General features: G+C 43.2%; 2 protein-coding genes across 19 annotated transcripts in view; one reads left to right on the forward strand and one right to left on the reverse strand.

The window, feature by feature from the left end:
• Positions 1-2,576: 2,576 nt before the first annotated feature.
• On the reverse strand, positions 2,577-9,547 carry LOC125712272 (phospholipid transfer protein C2CD2L-like). 5 transcript variants are annotated; one of them, XM_048982156.1, is made up of 12 exons: positions 9,286-9,545; positions 8,190-8,353; positions 7,721-7,816; positions 7,424-7,543; positions 6,717-6,827; positions 6,419-6,529; positions 6,255-6,321; positions 6,008-6,106; positions 5,620-5,735; positions 5,178-5,367; positions 3,994-5,070; positions 2,577-3,944 (listed from the first exon to the last, which is right to left on the reverse strand). In XM_048982156.1, the coding sequence occupies exons 2-11, from the start codon at positions 8,250-8,252 to the stop codon at positions 4,856-4,858; spliced, it is 1,188 nt and encodes a 395-aa protein (XP_048838113.1). In that variant the 5' UTR covers positions 8,253-8,353; positions 9,286-9,545; the 3' UTR covers positions 2,577-3,944; positions 3,994-4,855. The 5 variants fall into 5 exon arrangements, with proteins under 5 accessions (XP_048838113.1, XP_048838112.1, XP_048838114.1 ...); XM_048982155.1 differs by having other exon boundaries at positions 8,810-9,545; XM_048982157.1 differs by lacking the exon at positions 9,286-9,545 and adding an exon at positions 8,408-8,535 and having other exon boundaries at positions 8,190-8,312.
• A 601-nt stretch (positions 9,548-10,148) lies between these two features.
• The window catches only part of dpagt1 (dolichyl-phosphate (UDP-N-acetylglucosamine) N-acetylglucosaminephosphotransferase 1 (GlcNAc-1-P transferase)), a 39,497-nt gene continuing 25,085 nt past the window's right edge, over positions 10,149-24,560 (forward strand). For 5 of the 14 annotated variants that reach the window (XM_048982175.1, XM_048982174.1, XM_048982169.1 and 2 more), the window contains exons 1-7: positions 10,152-11,063; positions 11,288-11,408; positions 11,709-11,922; positions 12,370-12,516; positions 12,795-12,879; positions 12,994-13,182; positions 13,292-13,379. In XM_048982175.1, coding sequence (XP_048838132.1) covers positions 10,909-11,063; positions 11,288-11,408; positions 11,709-11,922; positions 12,370-12,516; positions 12,795-12,879; positions 12,994-13,182; positions 13,292-13,379 — 999 coding nt within the window. In that variant the 5' untranslated portion in view covers positions 10,152-10,908. Of the gene's footprint in view, positions 11,064-11,287; positions 11,409-11,708; positions 11,923-12,369; positions 12,517-12,794; positions 12,880-12,993; positions 13,183-13,291; positions 13,380-13,591; positions 13,751-13,833; positions 14,593-24,560 lie in introns of those variants that run through there. The other 9 variants (XM_048982173.1, XM_048982166.1, XM_048982167.1 and 6 more) reach the window with 6 other exon arrangements.

Consider the following 24,560-nt stretch of genomic DNA (forward strand, 5'->3'; position numbering starts at 1 on the left):
ATATATATCACATAATCCCGGCCCCACCATCACCTTTGTGATGTGTCCACTATTGACTAATATTGTGTGACTGAATAAAAATGAACAAATATTACTCATACCGGTTCAGATTGTGAAAAGGAATTGTCTTTAAAAACCTAATATTCAGTAACATATGCGTAAGTTTAACTATTTAGCTGCAGTAACTTAATACTAACTTGATATTTCAATATGTAATTGTTTTTTTACATTTATATGCAACACATTGTCCTCAATTTTTTTTTCCACACTGTTCTGTTTCCTGTGTGCAAAGCATTGTGAGATACTGGAGTGGTAGGGGAGCTGCGTGACCCATCACCGCTACTGACTCGCTTCATGAGGGCATTATGGGATACTGCCAGGGATGGATTACGGACCGGGCCAGCGGGGCTGCTGCCCAGGGGCCCTTGGGGTGCAGGGGGCCCGTGGGGCCCCTAGCCCAAAACAATTTGCAACGCTTATCAACAATGTATTTACGTTTGTCTATTTTAGAGGGCCTACATTCTTTGATCCTCTGCCTACAAGGGCCCCTGACCCTATAGGGAGGGCGATTGGCTGCCAAGGGCCCTTGAATTGTGGTGGTGGCGCTGGTGGTGGTGGTGGTGGTGGTGTGGGGGGGGCCCTCACAAACATTTTGCCCAGGGGCCCACACAACCCATAATCCGTCCCTGGATATTCCCCCTTAGCCATTATTGCTTTGAGACACACTTCAGTATGGGAACAGGTCTCAGCAATGTACAAATGAAGGTGGAGTGGTGAGGCAGGGCGTGGAGGGACTGGTTTGGGCTAGGGCCTTACAACGTGTAACGCACTTTGTGTCCATCATGGAAGACGTTCCCTACAAATTTAAGTTTCGTGTAACTATGTATACGAAGACTCACCCCTAAGTGGCTCAAACTAAGATTAGACATTTAATAGTTATATGGATATTAACAACTTACAGTTTATGTTGTATTTCAGATCAAATGTCATGTTCAGTTGATTGTACTGTTATATTTACAAGGATTGTGGGAAAAACCAAACATCTCAAAAACTAGGATGACCACTTAATCCATGTCAAGAGGGACACTGAACTACTTCACCTTTTACAAACCAGTTTGTAAAAACTAGAAGGCTCCTGAGCTTGGTTAATTAGTTCAATGTTTGTGCATTTACAGACACGTGCATGATTATTGGGGACTGACCAATCAGCACACAACAAGAACTCAGTGCTAGTGAGGAATCCATTCTTTTTAATCGAAATGGTAGTTTACAAACCCTGTTCTAGCTCATAGTGTCCCCCCTGATATGGATTAGGTGGGCACACTCTCATAAACATCAGAATAAGAAATGACCCAGTGAGATGGCCTTATAAAAATCTAACGTGTGCGTTTCCTGCAAGATGGTCTCTTCTAGCCATGGTAACGATGGTTCCTGTATCGGCTAGAGAAAATAAAGTTCGTCCCAAAGCATGCCGCTGTATTCATACTCTACACCTTAATGAAAAGAACGCCATTCAGTGTGACTACAAACAGGGTGCACTCCGTGACAGGAAGGTCTATTTTGGAAAAGGTCCTTGGACTCAGGCACATTACGCATCCAACGTGCCTAAACAGACATGGTGTCAATGATGCGACTGGCACACATGCGCACACGTACACTATACATGAGCTGGTCTCAGAAGCAATGTATCGGGTAACGAAGAATTTTAACAGAGCTTTAGATGACGGGTGTAAAAAATCTGTCTGGACGCCAGCTTTTCCTTATTTTTAATGAACGTGTCAGACTTTAAACTGCAAAAATCTACCGGTACACCACCAACGTCTTTTTTTACTTTGTTTATCCAAAACTTAAACATGGCGGTAAAGGGGTACCTTGATCTATGGCAGAAGACACGGTGTTTGCTGTACATTTGGGATCATGAGAATATCTAGGAACAACTGAATGCAACACATAAAACTGTCATATTTGGTAAAAACTTCTTATACATGGAGCACAGCTAAATTAGTATCACTGCGTTGTGTAATAATACCGAAATTTAAATATGCCACAAAATAAGAACATGAACACAAACTGCACCGTGCTATGCGGTAGCGCTTTCCCCTGTTTTCTGCAGCACAAAAAGTCGCACAGTGATGACGAAAGTGTGCCCGGGCCTGGCACGGCTGGTTCATGGCAACCGGGCAAAAGTGTGAGTAAACAGAAGTGTTGTTTGTGAAGCCGACTCTCTTAAAACGGAGCACGAATGAACTTGCCTGTCCTCATTAAGTAGTTGTAAAGTAGGTCAGTCAATAAATAGACTTAGTTTAAACCTCCCTGTGGATCCACATGTTTTAAAAATGTAGGTTGTACTCTTTATTAATAAATGTCTGGGCGGTAATTAAAATATTTCATTGGCTAAGCATGGAAGCACGCTGCAAGCTAACCTCTTTAGTAATTGTATCATACCCAGAATGTGTTGTACTGAAAAGGGGTTTCGTCAGTTTTCTATATTATTTTGATTCTCTTTTTGCCCAAGAAAATATCCCTGAAAATTCAATACACAAACGTGTTGTACTCAATGAGAAAAAAAACCAGGAAACAATGAACAAGAAGTTTTAATCTTCTTTACAAGAAATTTGCTTGAAATGAAAAGTTAATATCTGCACAATTCATGCTATACAGTTTCAGGTTTAGTGTAATTTAAAAAATAAGCAATTACAAGTAACTTTCTTTCAGAAAAGATATATATATTTCACAGAAGCCCCCCCCCAACAAAAAAAAGTAATAACATTGTTTTCACAATAAAGACCTATTACTTCAGATTAGCTGATCCATAACTTAACACATAACTCATTGTAATTATGGCTGCTGGTGCTGCCGTACATCCCCATCTGATCTGCTGTGCTTGTCCATTAATTTAATGTTCTGATCACCCATGCTGTGGGTTGGGCAGCCAGTTGTCCTGGGACCCTAAGATGTTTTTTTTCTCCTTAATTGGGAATTTTCGGTTCCTCTCCTCTGTTGATATCTGGCTTTCTTTCAGTTCTTTGTCTTCCCATTTCCCTGTTTTTTATTTTTCTGTGGAAATGTTGTAGGAATGTTTCACAGCACACCCATGTAAAGTGCCCTGGGGTGACACTGTTGTGAAAGGCGCTATATAAAAATAAATTGAATTGAAGAATGATTTTGCCCAGCAGACTGAATCAATACATATCTTATGTCCAGTATTTTCAAACTAACGCTGTCAAAAACATTGCCATCCCTAGCAAAAGTAGAAGCTCACAGGTAATATAACATTCAATTTACATAGATACAAAAATGTTTATTTGTTAGGCATATATCTGCCGCATGTTAACCTTGCTGACATATAATTTAAATCTACTCATCTATAAAATCCTTAGTAACCAAGAATCATCCTGGTCTTCTGAAGGTAGCCTGTAGATTACGCCCTGATATTGGTAAATTGAATTCACATTATTCGCTTTCCATCAGTTACTAGTCTGAAGGCTGTCCGTCATTTTCACAGATTAGCACCCTGAAGATGTACCGTTGCTTTAAGTAATTTGTATCCCTGTCCAGTTGGCGGCGAGTCTCCACCAAGTCTCTTAATTTGCTATTCTCTAATCTTGTCTTTGATCTCATGTGCATGATGTCGTTGACTTATACAGATAAACTTGCTGAATGGTTGACAACAAGCACCAGGGCTAATTTGGAAGTTATGTGGAAGTGCAGGGAAAAGCGATGGAAGCAAAAATTGAGCAGATGGAATTATTGCTGTACCTCAGCTACTTTAATGTATTAATCAATATCCCTTTCCTTGCATCTCCATACTTCTGCATCAGAAAAGTTGATCGATATAACCCATATACCTTTGCCTAAGATTGCCAGGTGCTGGTGGATCGATTTAGCCCATATACCTTTGTCTAATATTGCCAGGTGCCGGTGGATCGATTTAGCCCATATACCTTTGTCTAATATTGCCAGGGGCCTGGTGGATCCTTTTAGCCCATATACCTTTGCCTAAGATTGCCAGGTGCCGGTGGATCGATTTAGCCCATATACCTTTGTCTAATATTGCCGGGTGCCGGTGGTGAAACTTGCCAGCACTTATTGGCGGAATAATGTTTTTATTGTATGAAAAATGAAAGATTGATCTGCTGGTCAGATTTAATAATGAATTATAAACATGTCACATCGAATAAATTAAATATAAATAAAAAGCTGCGTCCCATTTTTATCGTAATTGATACCCCTAAGAACCAACAAATAAACGATTTGTTCATCCTGTGGTGAGAAAGCAACACATGAAAGTGGCCAGGAGCTACAAAAGTTCCAGGTAGAGATGGCCCAGGAACTTGGTTCCTGAACTTAATTAGAAAACCATCTATAGCCTACTGATAACGTTTATCAGCCAGCAGCAGCTAATCTTATGGGGCAAACTATGTTATGTATGTCACTGCGGAAAAAAACACATTTATTTGGTTTTTGTGGTGTTGACATAATAAATTACGGCACGGTCATTGTCTCTGCTAATCCTTTCTTTCCATGTCCTTATAAATGGATATAAGTCTGCTCTGTATATTATTTATGAATAAAATGAATGAATGAAAATTAACTGCTATTAAATATGTCTTATTATCTTTAACAAATGAAAATTAAAATGACAAGTGATGATAGATTATGGCAGAATTTTTACGACCCTGTCCATCAAAATGACAGACAATAAGCAGCCTCTGCTGGCTAGAGACACAATTCAATCTCAGAACTGAAAAACATTAGTGGTTTCCTTCTGGTGAATCTGAAACGAAAGAGATGATTCCACAGTACTTTGAGGTGAAAACCTCACCCACATGACCTGCTCTCCTGTCCCCCGCCTTCAGCCCAGACCCCCACCCAGGTTGGACTTCCCCCCAGATCTGGAGCGGAGGGAGAACCGCTTGATGAGGCGCCGGGAAAAACTGCTGGACCTTCTGCGTGGTGAGCAGCCGCTGCTCGAATCGGCAACATCCTCATGGGACCGGCTGAGACTGGGGTCCTTCTGCCGAGACTTTTTCCGGAGCAGAAGTCTGGTGCTGCTGCGGAGGAACCCCCCTAGAGTGACCACACAACGATGTGACAAGACATTTTACTCACTGTTTACTCACTGTAAAATGACAATGCATGACTGAACATGAAAGTGTTATACAACTGCAGGGCACCTTTCTGGTCCTTTAGACTGTGTGTCTCCAGTGCTCCTGTGGAACCCAGCTCCCATCCAGGGTCGTACACAGAAGGTCGCTCGCCATTGTTGGAGTGTGCGACCTCCCTCATCATGCCCGACTCATGTCCCGTGTCCATCGCTGTAAGACCTCCAGCCAATGAGGTGGAGCCATCCTCATCGATCAGGGCCTGATGGACAGCAGGGTCTAAATGAACTGTTTCCATTAGCATAATGATTGCATTTCCATTAGTTTGGGCGGAGGACGGTGTACAATCCCCCTCCCACCTCACCAGCATCCCTTAATTCTCTGACCTTTACTGCCTCTCCGTAAGACTCCCTTCACCTTTAATGCACAACCATTTTTACTGATGAACACATGTGTTCCTGTTAAAAGAACATTGAGTGTATTTCCAGAACTTCCCAGAAGAAAAAGCCCTGACCTTCAGCGTGACCCTCTTGGGAGGTGTCCCCTTTGCTGCTTTCTCAGAAGACTCCACCATTGGCTGAACAGCAGCCCCAACCTTGGAGTCCTGCCTGTCAGAGACCTCACTGTCCACTGGAGACAAAAAGTTAGAGACGCACATTGAGAAACAAATACATCTATATAAGGACTGGACATGAGTGATGGGTCCGAGAACAAAGTATTTTTATATGACATCACAAGTGGCTATAACAGATATATGATTATGGATGGATGGATGGATGGATGGATGGATGGATTAGAAGTATTCAGTTATAGATGGAGACTGTAAAAAGATCCCTGTGACATGATCTGTGGGAATTTCCTGTTACTGTCTCAATGTGGAGGGAGGAGCAGGTGTAACTTACATGTTTGGATGGGACTGGTGTCCACAGGGTAACCCACTGAATTCCCTGTAGGCTGTCTCTCCACCACATCCATCTTTAAAGAGGAGTGACAGTGTGACTCTGTCAAGACAGTGGGAGGTAAAGATCTCACAGGGTGATCAGATTGGGCACTGGCAACAAGACGTCAGGATCTAACCTAGACCACAATCCACCCATGGTTGTGCCTGGATTGTTTCCTTCACTCTGCTAGCTGGCAATGTGGCCCTACCTGGCACTCCGGAAAGGACAGGCAAGCTGGGATTCAGGTCTCCATGGTGGCTGTTTTCTTCCTGGGACTGTCAAGGTGGAGCATAGAGGAAAGAAGCTCATTGTTTCCAGCTGATACTATAAGCCTAAGAGAAGCTCGAGCCTGTGGGCACCTGTGACACTCACCGTGAGTTCTGGATCACCGGTTCTGAGGCAGAGAACCACAGCAGGCTGGCTGTTGATAATAGTGCTCTTCACTAGCTCACCCACTACGTTTAAGTCAAACTCTGTGTCAACCTGCCAGGCAAGAAAGCTGGTAAAGCAGGTGACATCTTTTGAATAAAAGCCTGACTGCTAATTGTTTCTCCCTGAGTCATTTCAGGGTGCAGTCCAGCAGAATTACTAATATAAATAGGAGATTAAAAGGCAGTAAAAAAATAGATCAATGCTGTATGAAGTGACCCTCAATGAATCACACCTTTACCTCTTGCTGGACTTGGCATGGCAACACTGTCAGGTGCAATAGGGGCTGCTGGGAAAAGGTCCATGATGCAAGAAGACCTTCTTTATCCATGTCCTCCAGATGCACTACCATCTGAAGAATGACAAGATCAATTTAAATCATCAATGAAAAAATACATAGTACATGTGAAAAGTTTGGACACACTTACCCATAGAGATGTTTCTTTGTATTGTTTTCTACATTTAAGAATAATAATAAAGACATCATAACAGCTCTGTGGGTTGTGACTCAGAAGGTTGCTGGTTGAAATCCCTGGGTCAGTAGAGTGATGTCACCATTGGGCCATAAGCAAGGCCCTTAACCCCAATAGCTCCAGCGACTGGCTGACCCTACTGTCTCCTCAGTTTCTTGCTCTCCTTGGATGCTTTTCCAGCTGTCCTAGAGGAGATTCCACATATGCTGAGCACTCATTGGCTGCTTGTTTAGGTCAGGTGACCAGGTCATGTCATGTGACACTATTACCATTCTTTGTAGGAGGCTTGGCGTGTCCAAACTTTTCACTTTTCACTGGCACTGTGTGTGTGTGTACATATATATATATATAATTTAGAAATTAATGATTCTTTGATTAACATATAGAATTATTAAGGAATTCTTATACCTAAAATACAGCAGACAGTGTATATTATTAAGTATACTTCTGTCTATATGATAAACATTAGTATCACCTGTGCCTGCACCGGTGCTATGGTAACCTGGAATGTATCCACAGATACTGTTGCAGGTGACTGCTGGGTGACAGTCACAGGAAATGTTACTGTTTCCACTGTACAGTTGCAGTGCAACACCTGTTCAGAAGAAGAAAATGGACAGAAAGTCAGGAGGGGGGTGTTAAAAAGGGAAATATGGGCATGTGGGTCATGTGAGCTTGTTCAATATGTGAAGTAATGTTTAAAATGATTAAGGTTTTCTTTATGTGAACGAGAAACTGCCTGTGCTCCATATTGCGTGATATTCACACTTACCATGCTGTGTGCTGATTGGTCAGCATATGTTATGCAGTCAATGCTAGCAGACGCTGGAAACGGCAGGTTCTCTCCAAAGTTTATTCGTATTGAACTCTAAAAACAAAACAGATTTTGTGTTATCATTCTGAGTTTGGAAATATTTGAAATGTTTAACTATATGCGGAAGCACCCCCCCCCCCCCCCCAAACAGTGTGTTTGCGGAAAAACAGCACACTCTTGCGATTAATAGGTATGTGCTTTCGCTGTTTGTTTGTGTGAGTATGATTGGCCATTTCTCACTTGGTCACATTTCACCTAAAGCAGCACAACTGCTACGGAGATACAGGTGCAATAGAATGAAGCAGGAAAGCACACCGTCTATAGCAGACAAATTCTTCCGCATCCACAATAATTTGAACATTCCGTGTTACATTTAGGCCTGTATTGTTTGAGTATACAGACATTTCGGTGCTTAAAGAGTACCCACCCCGGGTCTGCAAGCTTGCTTATTGAGTGCTTGAACCCAAGCCTGGCGACAGTTTTCCCTCATGGGTTCGAACGAGAGCAGCGACGACAATAAGCTTTTCAGCCCGTTATAGGTGTCTTCTTCCTGCCATCCGAAACTCAGCTTCAGCAAAGAGTCCCATACGGCTGGCGGGAAAATTTTGGGTTTTGAATTAACAGAAAGCGGCGAAGCCATCTTACGAAGAGCCCGTTTGCCCAAACTATGCTGTACAGCCCAGCCAACGACGGTCAGCAACGAGAAGAAAAAAAGGATCACGAAAAAGATGTAACTGATGTAGTCAAATACCGTCACGGCCATGTCGTAGGAAGTATGCAGAAAAACAACTTTCCTTAAATCTTATCTTTAAACAAAAATCTGATATTTAATTTACATTACAATATATACATGTATATATTTTAATGTTGTTCCTTGTGGATATTTTGAAAATAAATGAAGTAATGATGCATCCTCGGCTTTAAACGGTATAAAAGCTTAGATAGTTTTAAGCGCATCACAAACGGTCATTAGCATTCAAACCATCATGGGCTATAATAAAGTGATTAATCCTTATTATTAGCTCTTCACATATCTTGTTTTCTTACGTGGTTCAGTTGTTATTATGTAGCATCCCACTGTCCGATATTAATTGATTCTACACACCGAATCATGTTGTTTAATTAATTGTATAAATGATTATAACAAACAGGGCTTTTACATTCACACAGTTAGCTACAAAATAATCTGAGAGGGTACTGTAGCAATGTTAAAATGGCATTCCTTTGGTCAGCATCACTCGCAAGCGCCGTATTCCGCAACACAGCAAGCATAAAACTGGAAGCTTAAGTTATGATAACTGACATGTATACCGATATCGCAGAAATACTGTATGCGAGCCATTAGATGAGCAAAATTAATTGCAAATTTGATAAGCTAAATCTGCTAATTATAGTTCCCAATCGAGTTATTTCGCCAGTAGTTTTCAAGATGTAAAGCTGAATAGCTTATATAAATATATATATACATTTTTTATTCTATATTGCACGGACGACCCCTGAGTAGAAGACTTGATTTTCTTCACATTTCTCTAGAAAGACATGATCCTGTTCTTAAACAGTGCTCCTTCGCTGTTTACGGAGATCTCGGTACGGCGGTCGCGTTCACACTCCTTCCAGCACTAGACAGCGCCATAATCGGGAACGCGCAGAAACGGGAGTCAAACCACATAGCTCAGTGCGTGGACAACACATATTTAAAGGGAAAGCTCACGATTATTCACAAGATCTCGTCGTCCTGCAAGACCACATGTACTATATGTTCATGTAATAACACTGTTTTTAATTAAAATTTTGACTTATTGATTCAAAATCACTAGCGGTACATATAGCTTTGCTACTGCTCAAGGTCTGGAAGCAAAAAAAACAAAACAAAACCTACGGAGAGTTAGAGGTAGAACAGCGTAGAACAATGGAATAATAATAATTCTCGATTAATGGTGACAGAAACATAATGAAAGCAAAATAAAGTAAATAAATAAATAAAGTTTGTTTCCCTTAAAACACGAGAAACGAAAAGTCCGCTGTCTTCTTTGACAATACATTGATCTTCAATGTAGCGAAGCAGTTCATTACTCATTTTCACCGCTGGACGCTTTCTAATAGGGTCAAGTAAAGCAATCCTGGCTGAAAAGGTAAGGTTGATTGTGACTAAATACCTCGAATGTAAGATCGTAGCACAGAAGTAAACTGCTTCAAGAATAAAGTGTTACTGTACTTATTTAAAAGACAAAAACTTTGTTAGTGACACATCGGTGCGTACTTGTGTGTGTTCGCTGAGGGGCACAAGGAGCCGCACTACCTCCGGTACAGGATTTCTGTGGTTCGGGGCGGAGTCAATAAGACGCCTTCCGCTAATGTGTCACCAATAAGTATGTCCGTGTACACCTTACACATATTAGGACCTCATTTTACCTAATATTTCCATCTTATAAATTGTGTGTTGTGTAATCAAAGAGAATTATGTTTAGTTAAGCTGGGCTTTCTGTACTATTTTGTTTATTTTTTTCTCTAAAGGCGAATCTACGTGTTAATATAACCGGAAGTAGACGTGTAACTGGAGAATTGGTCCTACAGCTCGACCAGGAACAATTGCAAACCGGAGTTTTCTCAAAGAGAGCTGTCATGTTGAGACAGCATGTTTATTAGATTCTCAAACAGTAGTTATGGGACTCAGAGTAGAAATAGTTACACGGCGTTCATTGCATTATTAGATTAAAAAATGATATGATTGTCGTTTTTGCTAATTAGCCTAAACTGCTTAACTAAGTTAAAGATCGACCGATTCATTTGTTAATTTATTGAAATTATTCTCTCATCTGTCAACTAGCTAATGACGTAGCTAAAATAGTTTTCCAAGTGACTCTGCTTTATGGTAAAAGTGATAGGTAGCTCATTATTAAATCTTACTTTATACATCAGGACTGTATTGGTACGCGATATGTACTATGTATGTACATAATGCATAATCAAACAGCGATTTAAATGCCATGGGAAGAAAACTGTTTGTGTTTGTTGGAAGCATGTAATCTGTAGATGTAGGAAACGGTTCGATCCGTTTAGTACATAGGTAACTACCAGTTAGACCAAGCGCCTTTTCTTGTTTTCAGTCGTTCTCAACAAAGTAGGTTTTTTCGTTTGATATAAAGATGTCCCAGTTGCCAGTGCTCCCGCTTCTGATCAACCTCTGCTTGTCTGTGCTGGGATGTTTGGCCACAGTAAAGCTCATTCCAGCTTTCAAAGAGCATTTCATTACGGCCAGATTGTTTGGCATGGACCTGAATAAAACCAAGAAAACGGAGATGTGAGTGAGCCTCTGTAATGACTTTTCAGTTGTCCTTTCCATGGTAAACGTTTCTACTACTAATGTACTACTTGCTGAGTTAAAAAAAATCTGTTGGACTGAAATGAAGCATGTGATATTAATAGTGCTTTAAATATAGGTACAGTATTTTGTACCTTTTAGTTTCCTAGTGCAGGAAACATGCTTTTAGCAATTAATGGGATTAGTTCTCTCTCATCTCTTAGTCCTGAATCTCAAGGTGTCATCAGTGGAACAGTGTTCCTCATCATCCTCTTCTGCTTCATCCCGGTGCCCTTTCTCAGCTGTTTCATGGGGGAGCAGTGTAAGGCTTTCCCTCATGATGAGGTAAGGAGTAATATCTCTATTTTTTCCATTTTTGTCTGTTGAACAATGCAAACAGCTTATTAGAGGTTCCTTGTTCACGGGGAGAAATTCTTGTGCTCTCCAAACATGGTGCTTGCTGATATTTAAATATTTGATTTGTTTTAGTCATATAATGAAAGTATTGTGATACTATGTTATTTCAACTTGGCAAGGCCTAGTGAATTAGCCTGCCTTCAGTCCGCACAGTTGTGGAGTGTAAGCTCTCAGGCTTTGGTAGCATTGGATGATGTGTCCCATTGATCGCTTTGACCTTTGTGGCAGTTTGTTCAGTTGATTGGTGCCCTGCTAGCGATCTGCTGCATGATCTTCCTGGGTTTTGCCGATGATGTGCTGAACCTCCGTTGGCGCCACAAGCTGCTCCTGCCCACGGTGGCCTCATTGCCCTTGCTCATGGTCTACTTCACCAACTTTGGCAACACTCTCATTGTGGTGCCCAAGCCCTTCCGTGCTCTGCTGGGCATGCACCTTGACCTGGGTGGGTTCGTTATTCCAGACCAGTTGCTGGTTGTGCTCAGAGCAACTGACATGCTGGTTAGACATAGACATGGAACCTGAGGGTTGCAGTCTCAAGTGCCTGGACAGACCTCTTGTAGGAGTTCCTTAGTTTAATGTACTGTACCTTGTAGGAATACCCAACAGTAATGTACTGTACCTTTTAGGAGTACCTAACAGTAATGTAGTGTACGTTGTTGGAGTACCTTAGAGTATTGTACTGCTAATTGTCACAGTTATTTTGCAAATAATCATGATAAAAATATTTTAGGAACCAATATTTTAGTAACCGATTTAATCCACAGATGCAATTTCAGGTTGTGAAAAACTGCAGTTTAGTCATTTATAGACAGTGGATTCAATTTATGTTGGACCAGTGTGATGAAGATTTTGTTGTTGCACTGCATTCCTTTTCTCTGTGGTTCCTCAGGGATCCTGTACTATGTGTACATGGGGATGTTGGCTGTGTTCTGTACCAATGCCATCAACATACTGGCTGGCATCAATGGCATAGAGTCTGGGCAAGCTCTCTTCATCTCAGGCTCCCTCATAGTCTTCAACATGCTGGAGTTGAATGGTGAGAGGCATGGATTCCCAGATGGGTCAACAGGTGGTACTATGGCAAAGGAACTGGATGAGCGAAACATTTTTGCTGAAGTTCAAAGAGCTTTGGGATTTGCACATTGACTTGTGATTCACTGTAAATCGAATCCTGAATGTAGAATGTCAGCGTATTTGTGCTTTTATACATCAAATTAACTGACTGATGATCCTAATACTTTCTGTTTCCATTGAGTGCGTTCCAGTTGTGTTTGCCATGGGTTTTGTAACTGAATTCATTTCTACCTGGTACAGGTGACTTCAGAGACGACCACATTTTCTCCCTTTACTTCATGATCCCCTTCTTCTTCACCACGCTGGCTCTCTTCTACCACAACTGGTTTGTTTGATCTTTTCTAGATCTTAAATGATTTGTTATGGCATGTTGGCCACAGGTTTTAAAAGACTTGTTTTTTGAGTATCAGATATGGATCGCCCTCTGTCTTGGCTCCAGGTACCCATCAGCAGTGTTTGTGGGTGACACCTTCTGCTATTTTGCTGGGATGACCTTTGCTGTGGTTGGAATACTGGGCCACTTCAGCAAGACTATGCTGCTCTTCTTCATACCTCAAGTGCTTAACTTCCTGTACTCGCTGCCTCAGCTCTTCCACCTGGTTCCCTGCCCACGACACCGTCTGCCCAGGTAAGCCGGGGTCACCCTGATACGATGGTGGGTCTTTTTTTGGCCAGATGCCTGTGAGACAGAGGATTGAAGCAAAGTGTTTTTCCTCTGTTTGGGCTGCTGAGTGAAGACTAAATCCTGAAACAGGAAAACTGGGCATGAGCTACTCCAAATTTAAGAAGAAGGACCTCTGCAAATTAGGAGCCCTCATTCTAAAGGTAAACCGTGTTTATGGGCAGGTTGGCAGCCCCTCCTCTCATTAACCACCTTTAATGCGTCACTCTGAGTGTCTTGGGGAGATCTGCCCCACAATTTAAGGAAGAAAGATTTCTGCTTTATTCTTACTTGCACATTAATAAATCAGATCACTGATGGGCCTTTTCTGTTTTTAGTGTTTTTTGATTTTACTGCAGTTTGCTTTTTTTCCCAGTAGGTGGCAGAGACATTAAAGCTTGTAGATGTGCAGCAAGGCCTAGAGGGAGATGGAGAGTTTGTACAATGCAACAACATGACCCTCATCAACCTGGTGCTGAAGGTTCTGGGACCCATGCATGAAAGAACCCTGACGAGCGTAATGCTGCTCACACAGGTGCTGTTGTATGACGCCACATTTATTCGTCCTGGGATCTTGTTTGTTGCATGGCTGTCTGATCTGCCCCCGCTTCTCTGCAGGTGCTTGGGAGCGCTGTGGCTTTTGGGATTCGCTATCACCTGGTACGTCTCTTCTATGATGTGTAAATGGCATGGATGGAATTCTGAGGGACACCACAACATCCTCTCTGGGATTTAGGTTTTATTCAGTTTGGTATCTGCCTTTTTAGTTTTTAAGAATGTACTGAATTGAAATCGTAACTTTTTTCCTTTTATTTTTTTGTTCAAACTTTGAATGTGAAGGAGCCTCAAAATTATGACAATTTTGAATTATATATGCAAAATGGCATTTAAAATGCCTACAGACAGATTAAATGAACTAGGTTAAAGTAAATGCATTAGATTGTGTTAATTAATGGACAGAAAATGCATACATACTTTATAAACAAGAAGCAGAAAGAATTTCAAATCATGCTCAAGAAAGGAAGAGTAGGCCGAGCTGTAACTGTAGGTCTCCATCTGAAGGTTCTCTGAAACTTTGTCATATGAAACATTGTTAGATTATATGACAGGTGTCCTCACAGATGGTTCCTTTGATGTCATCCATGTTGGTTTTCATACAGCAGACAAGGACTTGCTCTGATCCTGAAAATCTAAAGTTCTGTTTTACCCCGAACCCTTAAAGAAAGTGTAGGTGTGACTACTGACCTTGTGCTGGAATCATGACCAAACAGTTACATGAGGCAGCTTCACCTTCCATGAAGCTTTTCACCTCTGAATTATTTCACCTGGTCTCTAGATGCTAAAACTATAAGTCAAATAAATGATGTGATGAAAAGGTTTGTGTGTTCAGTGGGTTTTTGTCTGAACTGTTCACAAGAGAATTTGTTCATCCTGCATATATGTGTCGGTCAGTTATTGAACTGAATAATGACATCATGAAGAGTATTTGTTTTTTTCTTTTTGATGAATTTATTTCACTGACAGCGGCAGCTCCAAGGGTCAGGCTTTCATGTGCTGCAAAATCTCTCTCAAGCCTGATCCTTCTCCAAACTGCTGAACGTCTTCACCACTGGTCATATATAAAGACGGCGTGGTCGTCTGGTTTTGGGATGAAGCAAGCGAATCCTGGAAATGGGGACACAACACAACCATTAGTTTCTGGATACCATTGCAAGTTGGGTGCTAATAATAATAATAATAATAAAGGCACCTTACTGCTCCCTGTGCGGAAATTCTCCTTTGGCCTAAACTACACACAAACACACATGTAGGTGAGAGAAAGCTTGGCAGCGAAGGGCAGCCACCTGCAGTGGCCCCCAGGGAGCTGGGGGTTAAGGGCCTTGCTCAAGAGCCCCCAGACATCATCATTCTGCCGAAGATGGGCTTGAACCAGCAATCTTCCATTCACAGGCACAGGCAGTTTTTTAGGTGATTTACTTAGTCTTTTGTTTACTAATAAATGTCACTATTTTTATAAATTCACCAGATCTTCAATTCCACAGTTTCCTCGCAATGTGATCTGTCTGACTTCATCAGTGATTTTTTTTTCCCTCACATTAACAAATCAGTAAATCTTCATACTTGCTATTTCAGGATCAGTTTAAGTCACACTACAAAGTAACTTTTCTTTCCATCAGTTTATGTCAGATTAGGGTCAGTGATGTATCGCAGGTTGAGTTCTTCCATCCTCACTCACCATTTTTGGGTTTGAAGACCCTTCCATTGGCACGCTCAATCCAAAGCCTCCAGTAGATGTTGTGTTCAGGGTCAGCTAAGTCACCATTGATGCTTCTCAGGAAAGGACCATAATCATCATTCTCTAATACCTCGTACCTATGGAGACATGGGGGTAAGCTTGAACCAAAATGCAAAATTAGTTTCATTTAATCTAAAATTCTATATTTACAGGAATCATTTTGTCTTGACCTGAAGTCATAATCATGACCACTCAGTCGTCTCATGGCACCCCGGAGTATTCCCTTATCGGCGACTTCCACACTGAAAGTCTTATTGGGGGCATGTGAGATTCGGTTGAAAACAGTTATACTGATTGAGTACGCCAATTCTGAAAATCCAGTACAAATTGCAAAGGTAAGTCACATAGTTTTTCATTTACAGTTAAATCATCCGAAAAAAAGTTGTAGAATATAAGAGTAAAAATAAATAACATTCTCACCTGTTACTGCGCCACCTGCTTCGACATGTGGGACCAGAAATAGGGTGCCCAGAGTTATCAGAGAGACCACAGTCATCCCTGCCAAGGCCATTCTGCCTGCCGTGTTGGTCTGAGGCTCCCTGTCGTCACCTGTCACCTGTGCTCTATTTATACCATCGCTGTCACCATGGCTGCCAGGTGAACGATTTTTTGGCTAAAGACTGTTCACTGTTGTAAGGCAGGGTGGGGTGAGGTCATGTGAAAAGCCATGTCATTCATGTGATGTTAATTTGTAGTAATATAAATGTCTTCTTTGTTTTACGGAATCGCTTATCCTTTGTGCAGTGGCCACCCCGGGGGGGTGGGGGGGTGAAGACTGTCAGAAACTTTTACAAAGTGCACAAAATAAACAATTTTCTTCTTGAATTGCACAGTCGTTATGGCTATAATCACAAGTTATGGTAAAATCTATACTTCAAATTCTTATCTTTCTCTAAAAACGAAGACACTTCTCATCTGTATAAGTTTATTTATCTTCCCAATACATTTACGCTCTTTTTTTAATATTCAGCACAACTGTGAGAAATGCAACTTCATAACAAATGTTTTCCACAGTTCCCATGTCAGCAACCCTCAGGCAGCTGTGGAATGAGTTGGAACCACGTGTCTAAGCATTGCTCAATGTGCTCAGTCACGAAACATTACTCTTGTGCCCATAATTAAGATTATGACCAATGTGTACCTGCGTAGCCCTTCTGCTTTATACCAGACAGGATTGCCTTCATTCACTCGATCAGCCTTGACGTTATGGAGAGGCTGTGAGTCAGTCACGATTTGGCCCTTGTCAAAGTCACTCATATTTTCATCCCTACCCCTTTCTTCTGCATTTGACACATTGACTACAAGTACATAAATGTTGGCATATTGTCTCTTATATCCCAGATATTTTTACAGTTTCACTCGATATGTGGGTGGTCATAAGGTTTTTGCTCACTGGTGCATATAAATTTCTATAATTTAAAAAAAAAACTGTTTGTTTATACCAAATGTCTGAAGAGATGAGTCTCCAGTCCATGTTGTAAGAGTCCTATATCATGGAGAAGGAAATTGACATTGACAGGAAGGAAAGAGTTGGGCCACAGGAAATGACACGGTAGGTGTTTAGGCCTCAGGGAGATACATATATTGCCAAAAGTATTGGGACATCTGCCTTTAAACACACATGAACTTTAATGACATCCCATTCTTTAGGCTTTAATATGGAGTTGGCCCACCCTTTGCAGCTATAACAGTTTAATCTCTTCTAGGAAGGCTGTCCACAAGGTGTAGGAGTGTGTTTATGGGAATTTTTGACCATTCTTCCAGGAGAGCATTTGTGAGGTCAGGCACAGATATTGAACAAGAAGGCCTGAGTTGCCGTCTCCATTCTAATTCATTCCAAAGTTGTTCTATTGGGTTGAGATCAGGGCTCTGTTCAGGCCAGTCAAGTTCCTCTAAACCAGACTTGCTCATCCATGTCCTTATGGACCTTGCTTTGTGCACTGGTGCGCAGTCATGTTGGAAAAGGAAGGGGCCGTCCCCAAACTGTTCCCACAAAGTTGGGAGCATGAAATTGTCCAAAATGCCTTTGAATGCTGCAGCATTAAGAGTTCCTTTCACTGGAACTAAGGGCCCAAGCCCAACCCCTGAAAAACAACCCCACACCATAATCCCCCTCCACCAAACTTTACATGCGGCACAATGCAGTCAGGCAAGTACCGTTTTGCTGGCAACCACCAAACCCAGACTCAACCATTGGATTACCAGACAGAGAGGTGTGATTCGTCACTCCAGAGAACATGTCTCCACTGCTCTAGAATGCAGTGGAGGCGTGCTTTACATCACTGCATCCAACGTTCATCATTGCACTTGGTGATGTAAGGCTTGGATGCAGCCACTCGGCCATGGAAACCAATTCCGTGAACTTCTCTACGCACTGTTCTTGAGCTAATCTGAAGGCCACATGTAGTTCTGAAGCTAGGAGGTCTGTAGCTATTGACTCTACAGACAGTTGGCGACTTCTGCACACTGTGCGCCCCAGCATGCATTGTCCTCAGTTTGTGATTTTACATGGGCTACCACTTTGTGGATACTGTTGTTCCCAATTGTTTCCACTTTGCTTTAATACCACTAACAGTTGACTGTGTAATACTTAGTAGCACGGAAATTTCACGAATGGACTTATTGCACAAGTGGCATCCTATCACGGTACCACGCTTGAATTTACTGAGCTCCTGAGAGCGATCCATTCTTTCGCAAATGTTTGTAGAAGCAGTCTGCATGTCTAGGTGCTTGGTTTTATACACCTGTGGCTATAGAAGGGATTGGAACACCTGAATTCAATGATTTGGAGGGGTATCCCAATACTTTTGGCAATATAGTGTATATCGTGTTTACCTGCTGTTCTCAATTTCTCCCTTGTCTCAAGCTTTTAAATGATGAGTTTCAAAAAGTTTTGCCAGAACTGGCTGAAATTTTCAGTAAAGTTGTCATGTGATCCGTGTGAGCACTGATTAATAGAAAAGTTAATGGTTTCACCACGTAGTGAAACTATTTGTAGAAAAGATTTTAGTTTATTTCTCATAACTTGAGCCTCATCTAATGCCTTAAATACCAAGTTTCAAAATGTTTTGTCACTTCTGGCTGTAATTTGCAGTACAGCTGTCATGTGATCCGTATGAGCATTGTCTAATTGACAGGTTAATTGTTTCACTACGTAGTGAAACTATTAGCAGAGCAGATATTAATTTACCTAGTGTTTGTGCCGTATATTAAGATATGGAGAAACTGAGATTTAACCTGCTTTCTTGACAAAAAGAATGTGGTCATCTGTAGATAGTGAAGATTTATTAGGTTTATTAGGTGTTACAGGCAGTCCCCGGGTTAAGAACATCTGACTTACGGACAGCTCGTACTTACCAACAGACTGCATATAATGCCTGTAAATACAATGGTTTGTAATAACGAACACACACCCTACTTTGTGAGACTCATAAAAACACTGTGCAACTTCTATGAATTCTTGGTTTGTGGTACAGTACAGTTCATTTTATTATTATTAGAATTTGAAGATCAGTGGTCATTGTTGACACACCACAGCACACAGCGCACAACAACGAAATGTGTTTTCTGTATTTAACCCATATGTGACATTGTGACATAGCAGGGGGCAGCTAAATCAACGCCCGGGGGGCAGGGCTTCCCCAACCATTAAGACACCACTGCCTACGTTATTATTATTATTATTATTATTATTATTATTATTATTATTATTATTATTATTATTATTATTATACAAATTCAACTTAAAGACAGACTCAGGGAACAAATCTTGTTCATCGCCTGCATACTGCCTGCATTTATAAACATAACATCATGTATCCCATTGGGAGAGTAGTTATCCGAATTACCACATACTTGTGTGTAGAGAAATGAAGAACTGGAACGTTAAATGTAGCAGAATGTAAACTGAGCAACTACTTGCTGACATACTTGCAACACCCAGTGGCCGAAATTGTATGATTTTAATCTACAGCCTTGGGTTTATTGCTCACGCTTTTATTTGCAGTCCAGTTCATGAATAAATGCATTTGAAACATGAGCTCTAAAATCTGTTTTTTCATTTCATTTCATGGTCCTGGTAGCTTATGCCATGTTACATGATATGTAATCTAGGCCTATACATTACATGTATTGAAATACAGCTGTGAAGAGTTTTATAGAAGAGGACGGCGTTCCCAGTGACATCAGGGAGGCACGGATACCCCGGCACATTCAGGCAGTTCAGTACTTTATAGATGAGTTTCCCGTATTTCACTGTGTGGACTGGAGACAGCAAGGAAGCTTTTTCCGAGGATGGGGGGTGGTTTTATGTCAGCAAATGTAGCAAAAATGTCAGCAAGAATCATATGTATTTGCCTGAATTGGGGTGAATCCCACTTTGTTAGATAGCATGTGGATTTCATGTAACATTATTATGTGTAGTGCTGTAAGTGCTTCTTTGGCTGAGCGTTAAATTGCCTGAAAGAAGAGTACTTCCGGGGTGGCTTCATTAGGTTTATGTTTTTTTACGAATCGCAATAAAATTCTTCCTTTGTGTGCTGGATGTCATGCTTTCTGATTCAGTGTCCTGTATAACAGACCCTGACCCTAACCCTAACCCTGTATAACGGACCCTGACCCTAACCCTAACCCTGTATAACGGACCCTGACCCTAAGCTTGAGCCTTCCCTCTTTTTTCCTGCTGCCCTTTCCTTTGCTGTGCGCTGCAGGTGGGAGTAATTGTGAGTCTCAGTCATGGGTGATACCCATAATACACATGGTTTGGGACCGTGCCTCTTTCCTGGATCATGTCCATATAAACCCTAAATGCGCCACATATGTTACATACGATACTATGGTTTCAATGGGATACACTGATGTCAAATGTCCCATGTGAGCAAATACTGAAATTAGTGGACGTATTTGGGACCCGCTTTGGTGTTGGTGCCAGTGCCTTCTTTTAAATTTATTTTAACAAAGAATACAGGTTACAGTACACAGCATCAGGCACAATCATACAACAGTCCTTTAACAAGGTGTGACAATAAAAAACAAAAAAGGGAAAACATTCCAATAATAATAATGTAGGTATTATCCACACTCCTGAATTACATACATTAAATGCATTCAAGAGTTCTGACCAGTGAGAGCTGAATAACGAGATGATAGTAAAGCACTTTTGCAATTGCTTATGAGTTTCTTCGAACCCAAAATATTATCCATTTCTAGTAGAAATGCCTCTAGAATAGGTGGGGTGTCTGGTGTTTCCGCTTATGAATGAAAAAAATACCCACATGTTGCAAGATGCTATTTGGGGCAATAAAGTAACAGCTTATATCTTTTAATGTAAAGGTATAAGAGCAAAAACTAAAAATGTGTTCACCCAGGTCTGACCAAAATAATTGTACCACATTACAAATGAAAAACAAATGGGAAATGGTGTCTTTTGATTGATTGCATTAAGTCCAGAGATCTGTGACATCAGCAAACCTGGCAACAAAGTGGTTAACTGGGTAAATGCACTGTAATATTTTAAATGGATTGCCCTGGCCTTATTTGAGATTGCATCTTTATAAGGGAGTAACCAAGCTTTTTTTCATGAGATATCATCTATAATTGATCCCCAATATAACTTCCCTCTTGGTACAACTTTAGTTTGATTGTAAAGAAATTCCCTGATATATTTATAATATAACAATGGGCTCACCATCCATGGGAGGGCCCATAGGGGTCGGGTGCGATGTGATTTGGGTGGCGGCCAAAGGCAGGGACCTTGGCAGTCCGATCCTCGGCTACAGAAGCTAGCTCTAGGGACATGGAATGTCACCTCTCTGATGGGGAAGGAGCCTGAGCTGATGCGCGAGGTTGTGAAGTTCCGGCTTGGGCTCTGGAACCAGTCTCCCTGAGGGGGGTTGGACCCTTTTCCACTCTGGAGTTGCCCACGGGGAGAGGCGCTGAGCGGGCGTGGGCATACTTATTGCCCCCAGGCTGGGTGCCTGTACATTGGGGTTTACCGCAGTGGACGAGAGGGTAGCCTCCCTTCGCCTTCAGGTAGGGGGACGGGTTCTGACTTTTGTTTGCGCTTATGTGCCAAATGGCAGTTCAGAATACCCACCCTTCTTGGAGTCCTTGGAAGGGGTGTTGGAGAGCGCTCCTCCTGGGGACTCTCTTGTTCTGCTGGGGGACTTCAAAGCTCACGTGGGCAATGACAGTGAGACCTGGAGGGGCGTGATTGGGAGGAACGCCCCCCCCCAATCTGAACCCGAGCGGTGTTTTGTTATTGGACTTCTGTGCTCGTCACGGATTGTCCATAATGAACACCATGTTCAAGCATAAGGGTGTCCATATGTGCACTTGGCACCAGGACACCCTAGGCCGCAGTTCGATGATCGACTTTGTAGTCGTGTCGTCAGACTTGTGGCCACATGTCTTGGACACTCGGTTGAAGAGAGGGGTGGAGCTGTCAACCAATCACTACCTGGTGGTGGGTTGGCTCCACTGGTGGGGGAGGAAGCCGGCCAGGCCTGGCAGGCCCAAGCGTATAGTGAGGGTCTGCTGGGAACATCTGGCGGAATCCCCTGTCAGGGAGAGTTTCAACTCCTACCTCCGGCAGAACTCCTCCCAAATCCCGGGGGAGGCAGGGGACATTAAGTCCGAATGGGCCATGTTCCGTGCCTCCATTGTGGAGGCGGCTGGCCGGAGCTGCGGCCGTAAGGTGGTCGGTGCCTGTCGCGGCGGCAATCCCCGAACCTGCTGGTGGACAGCGGTGGTAAGGGATGTCGTCAAGCTGAAGAAGGAGTCCTATCGGGCCTTTTTGGCCTGTGGGACTCCAGACGCAGCTGACAGGTACCGGCAGGTCAAGCAGGATGTGGCTTTGGCGGTTGCTGAGGCAAAAACTCGGGTGTGGGAGGAGTTTGGTGAGGCCATGGAGAACGACTTCCGGATGGCTTCGAGGAGATTCTGGTTCACCATCCGACAGCTCCGGGCGGGAAAGCGGTGCAGCATCAACACTATTTATGGTGGGGATGGTGCGCTTCTGACCTCAACTCGGGACGTTTTGGGTCGGTGGAAGGAATACTTCGAAGACCTCCTCAATCTCACCGACATGCCTTCCGATATGGAAGCAGAGTGTGGGGACTTGGGGGTGGACTCGCCTATTTCTGGGGCGGAGGTCACTGAGGTGGTCAAAAAGCTCCTCGGTGGCCGGGCCCCGGGGGTGGATGATATTCGCCCGGAGTTCCTCAAGGCTCTGGATGCTGTGGGGCTGTCCTGGCTGACACGCATGTGCGGCATTGCGTGGACATCGGGGGCAGTGCTTCTGGACTGGCAGACCGGGGTGGTGGTCCCCCTCTTTAAGAAAGGGGACCGGAGGGTGTGCTCCAATTATAGGGGGATCACACTCCTCAGCCTCCCTGGTAAGGTCTATTCAGGGGTCCTGGAGAGGAGGGTCCGCCGGATTGTCGAATCTCGGATTCAGGAGGAGCAGTGTAGTTTTCGCCCTGGCCGTGGAACAGTGGACTAGCTCTATACTCTCAGCAGGGTTTTGGAGGGTTCATGGGAGTTTGCCCGACCAGTCTACATGTGTTTTGTGGACTTGGAGAAGGCATTCGACCGTGTACCTCGAGGAGTCCTGTGGGGAGTGCTCCGGGAGTATGGGGTACCGGGCTTCCTTTTAAGGGCGGTTCGGTCCCTGTATGACCGGTGCTAGGGCCTGGTCCGCATGGGCGTCAATAAGTCGGACTTGTTTCCTGTGAGGGTTGGACTCCGTCAGGGCTGCCCTTTGTCACCGATTCTGTTCATAGCTTTAATGGACAGAATTTCTAGGCGCAGCCAGGGCGTTGAGGGTGTCCGGTTCGGTGACCTCAGGATTAGGTCTCTGCTTTTTGCAGATGATGTGGTTCTGTTGGCCTCATCGGACCGTGACCTTTAGCTCTCACTGGAGCAGTTCGCAGCCAAGTGTGAAGCGGCTGGGATGAGAATCAGCACCTCCAAATCCGAGACCATGGTTCTCAGCCGGAAAAGGGTAGAATGCTCTCTCCGGGTTGGGGATGGGGTCCTCCCCCAAGTGGAGGAGTTTAAGTATCTCGGGATCTTGTTCATGAGTGGGGGAACGATGGAACGGGAGGTCGACAGGCGGATCGGTGCGGCGTCAGCAGTCATGCGGGCACTGCATCGGTCTGTCATGGTGAAGAGAGAGCTGAGCCAAAAGGCAAAGCTCTCGATTTACCAGTCGATCTACATTCCTACTCTCACCTATGGTAATGAGCTATGGGTAGTGACCGAAAGAACGAGATCGCGGGTGCAAGCGGCCGAAATGAGTTTCCTCCGCAGGGTGGCTGGGCTCTCCCTTAGAGATAGGGTGAGGAGCTCAGTCATTCGGGAGGGACTCAGAGTAGAGCCGCTGCTCCTCCACATCGAGAGGAGCCAGATGAGGTGGCTCGGGCATCTGATTAGGATGCCTCCGGGATGCCTCCCTGGGGAGGTGTTCCGGGCATGTCCCACTGGGAGGAGACCCTGGGGAAGACCCAGGACACGCTGGAGAGCCTTTGTCTCCTGGCTGGCCTGGGAACGCCTCGGGATCCCCCCAGAGGAGCTGGATGAAGTGGCCGGGGAGAGGGAAGTCTGGGCTTCCCTGCTGAGACTGCTGCCCCCGCGACCCGACCCCGGATTAAGCGGAAGATGATGGATGGATGGATGGATGGATGGATGGATTTATAATATTTTTATCAAGTATGTTGATCCCATCTAAGAGTAGTTTACTGTGTATACTTTAAATGTCACTATAACTGAGAGTTAGATACTTTATGCAAGTAGGGATTTGCTTTAATAACTGAATTATAATCTGTAATAGGAATAGAGAGATCAAACTGGTATATAAATTGAGCATATGAGAGTAGGTTACCAGAGTTAAAAAAGGTTAAGGCTTTATGGAGTTAAAAGTTGTGGATGTAACACATCATCCAGGACAAGAGCACCTGTTGATTAAATTGTTACAATATTGACAACTTCTCTGGCACAAAATTACAGGACAATAGAAAGCACAAACCACCAATTTTCTTAAAAATGTTCT

The sequence above is a fragment of the Brienomyrus brachyistius genome, chromosome 17 (assembly GCF_023856365.1).
Source record: "Brienomyrus brachyistius isolate T26 chromosome 17, BBRACH_0.4, whole genome shotgun sequence".
NCBI lineage: Eukaryota > Metazoa > Chordata > Actinopteri > Osteoglossiformes > Mormyridae > Brienomyrus > Brienomyrus brachyistius.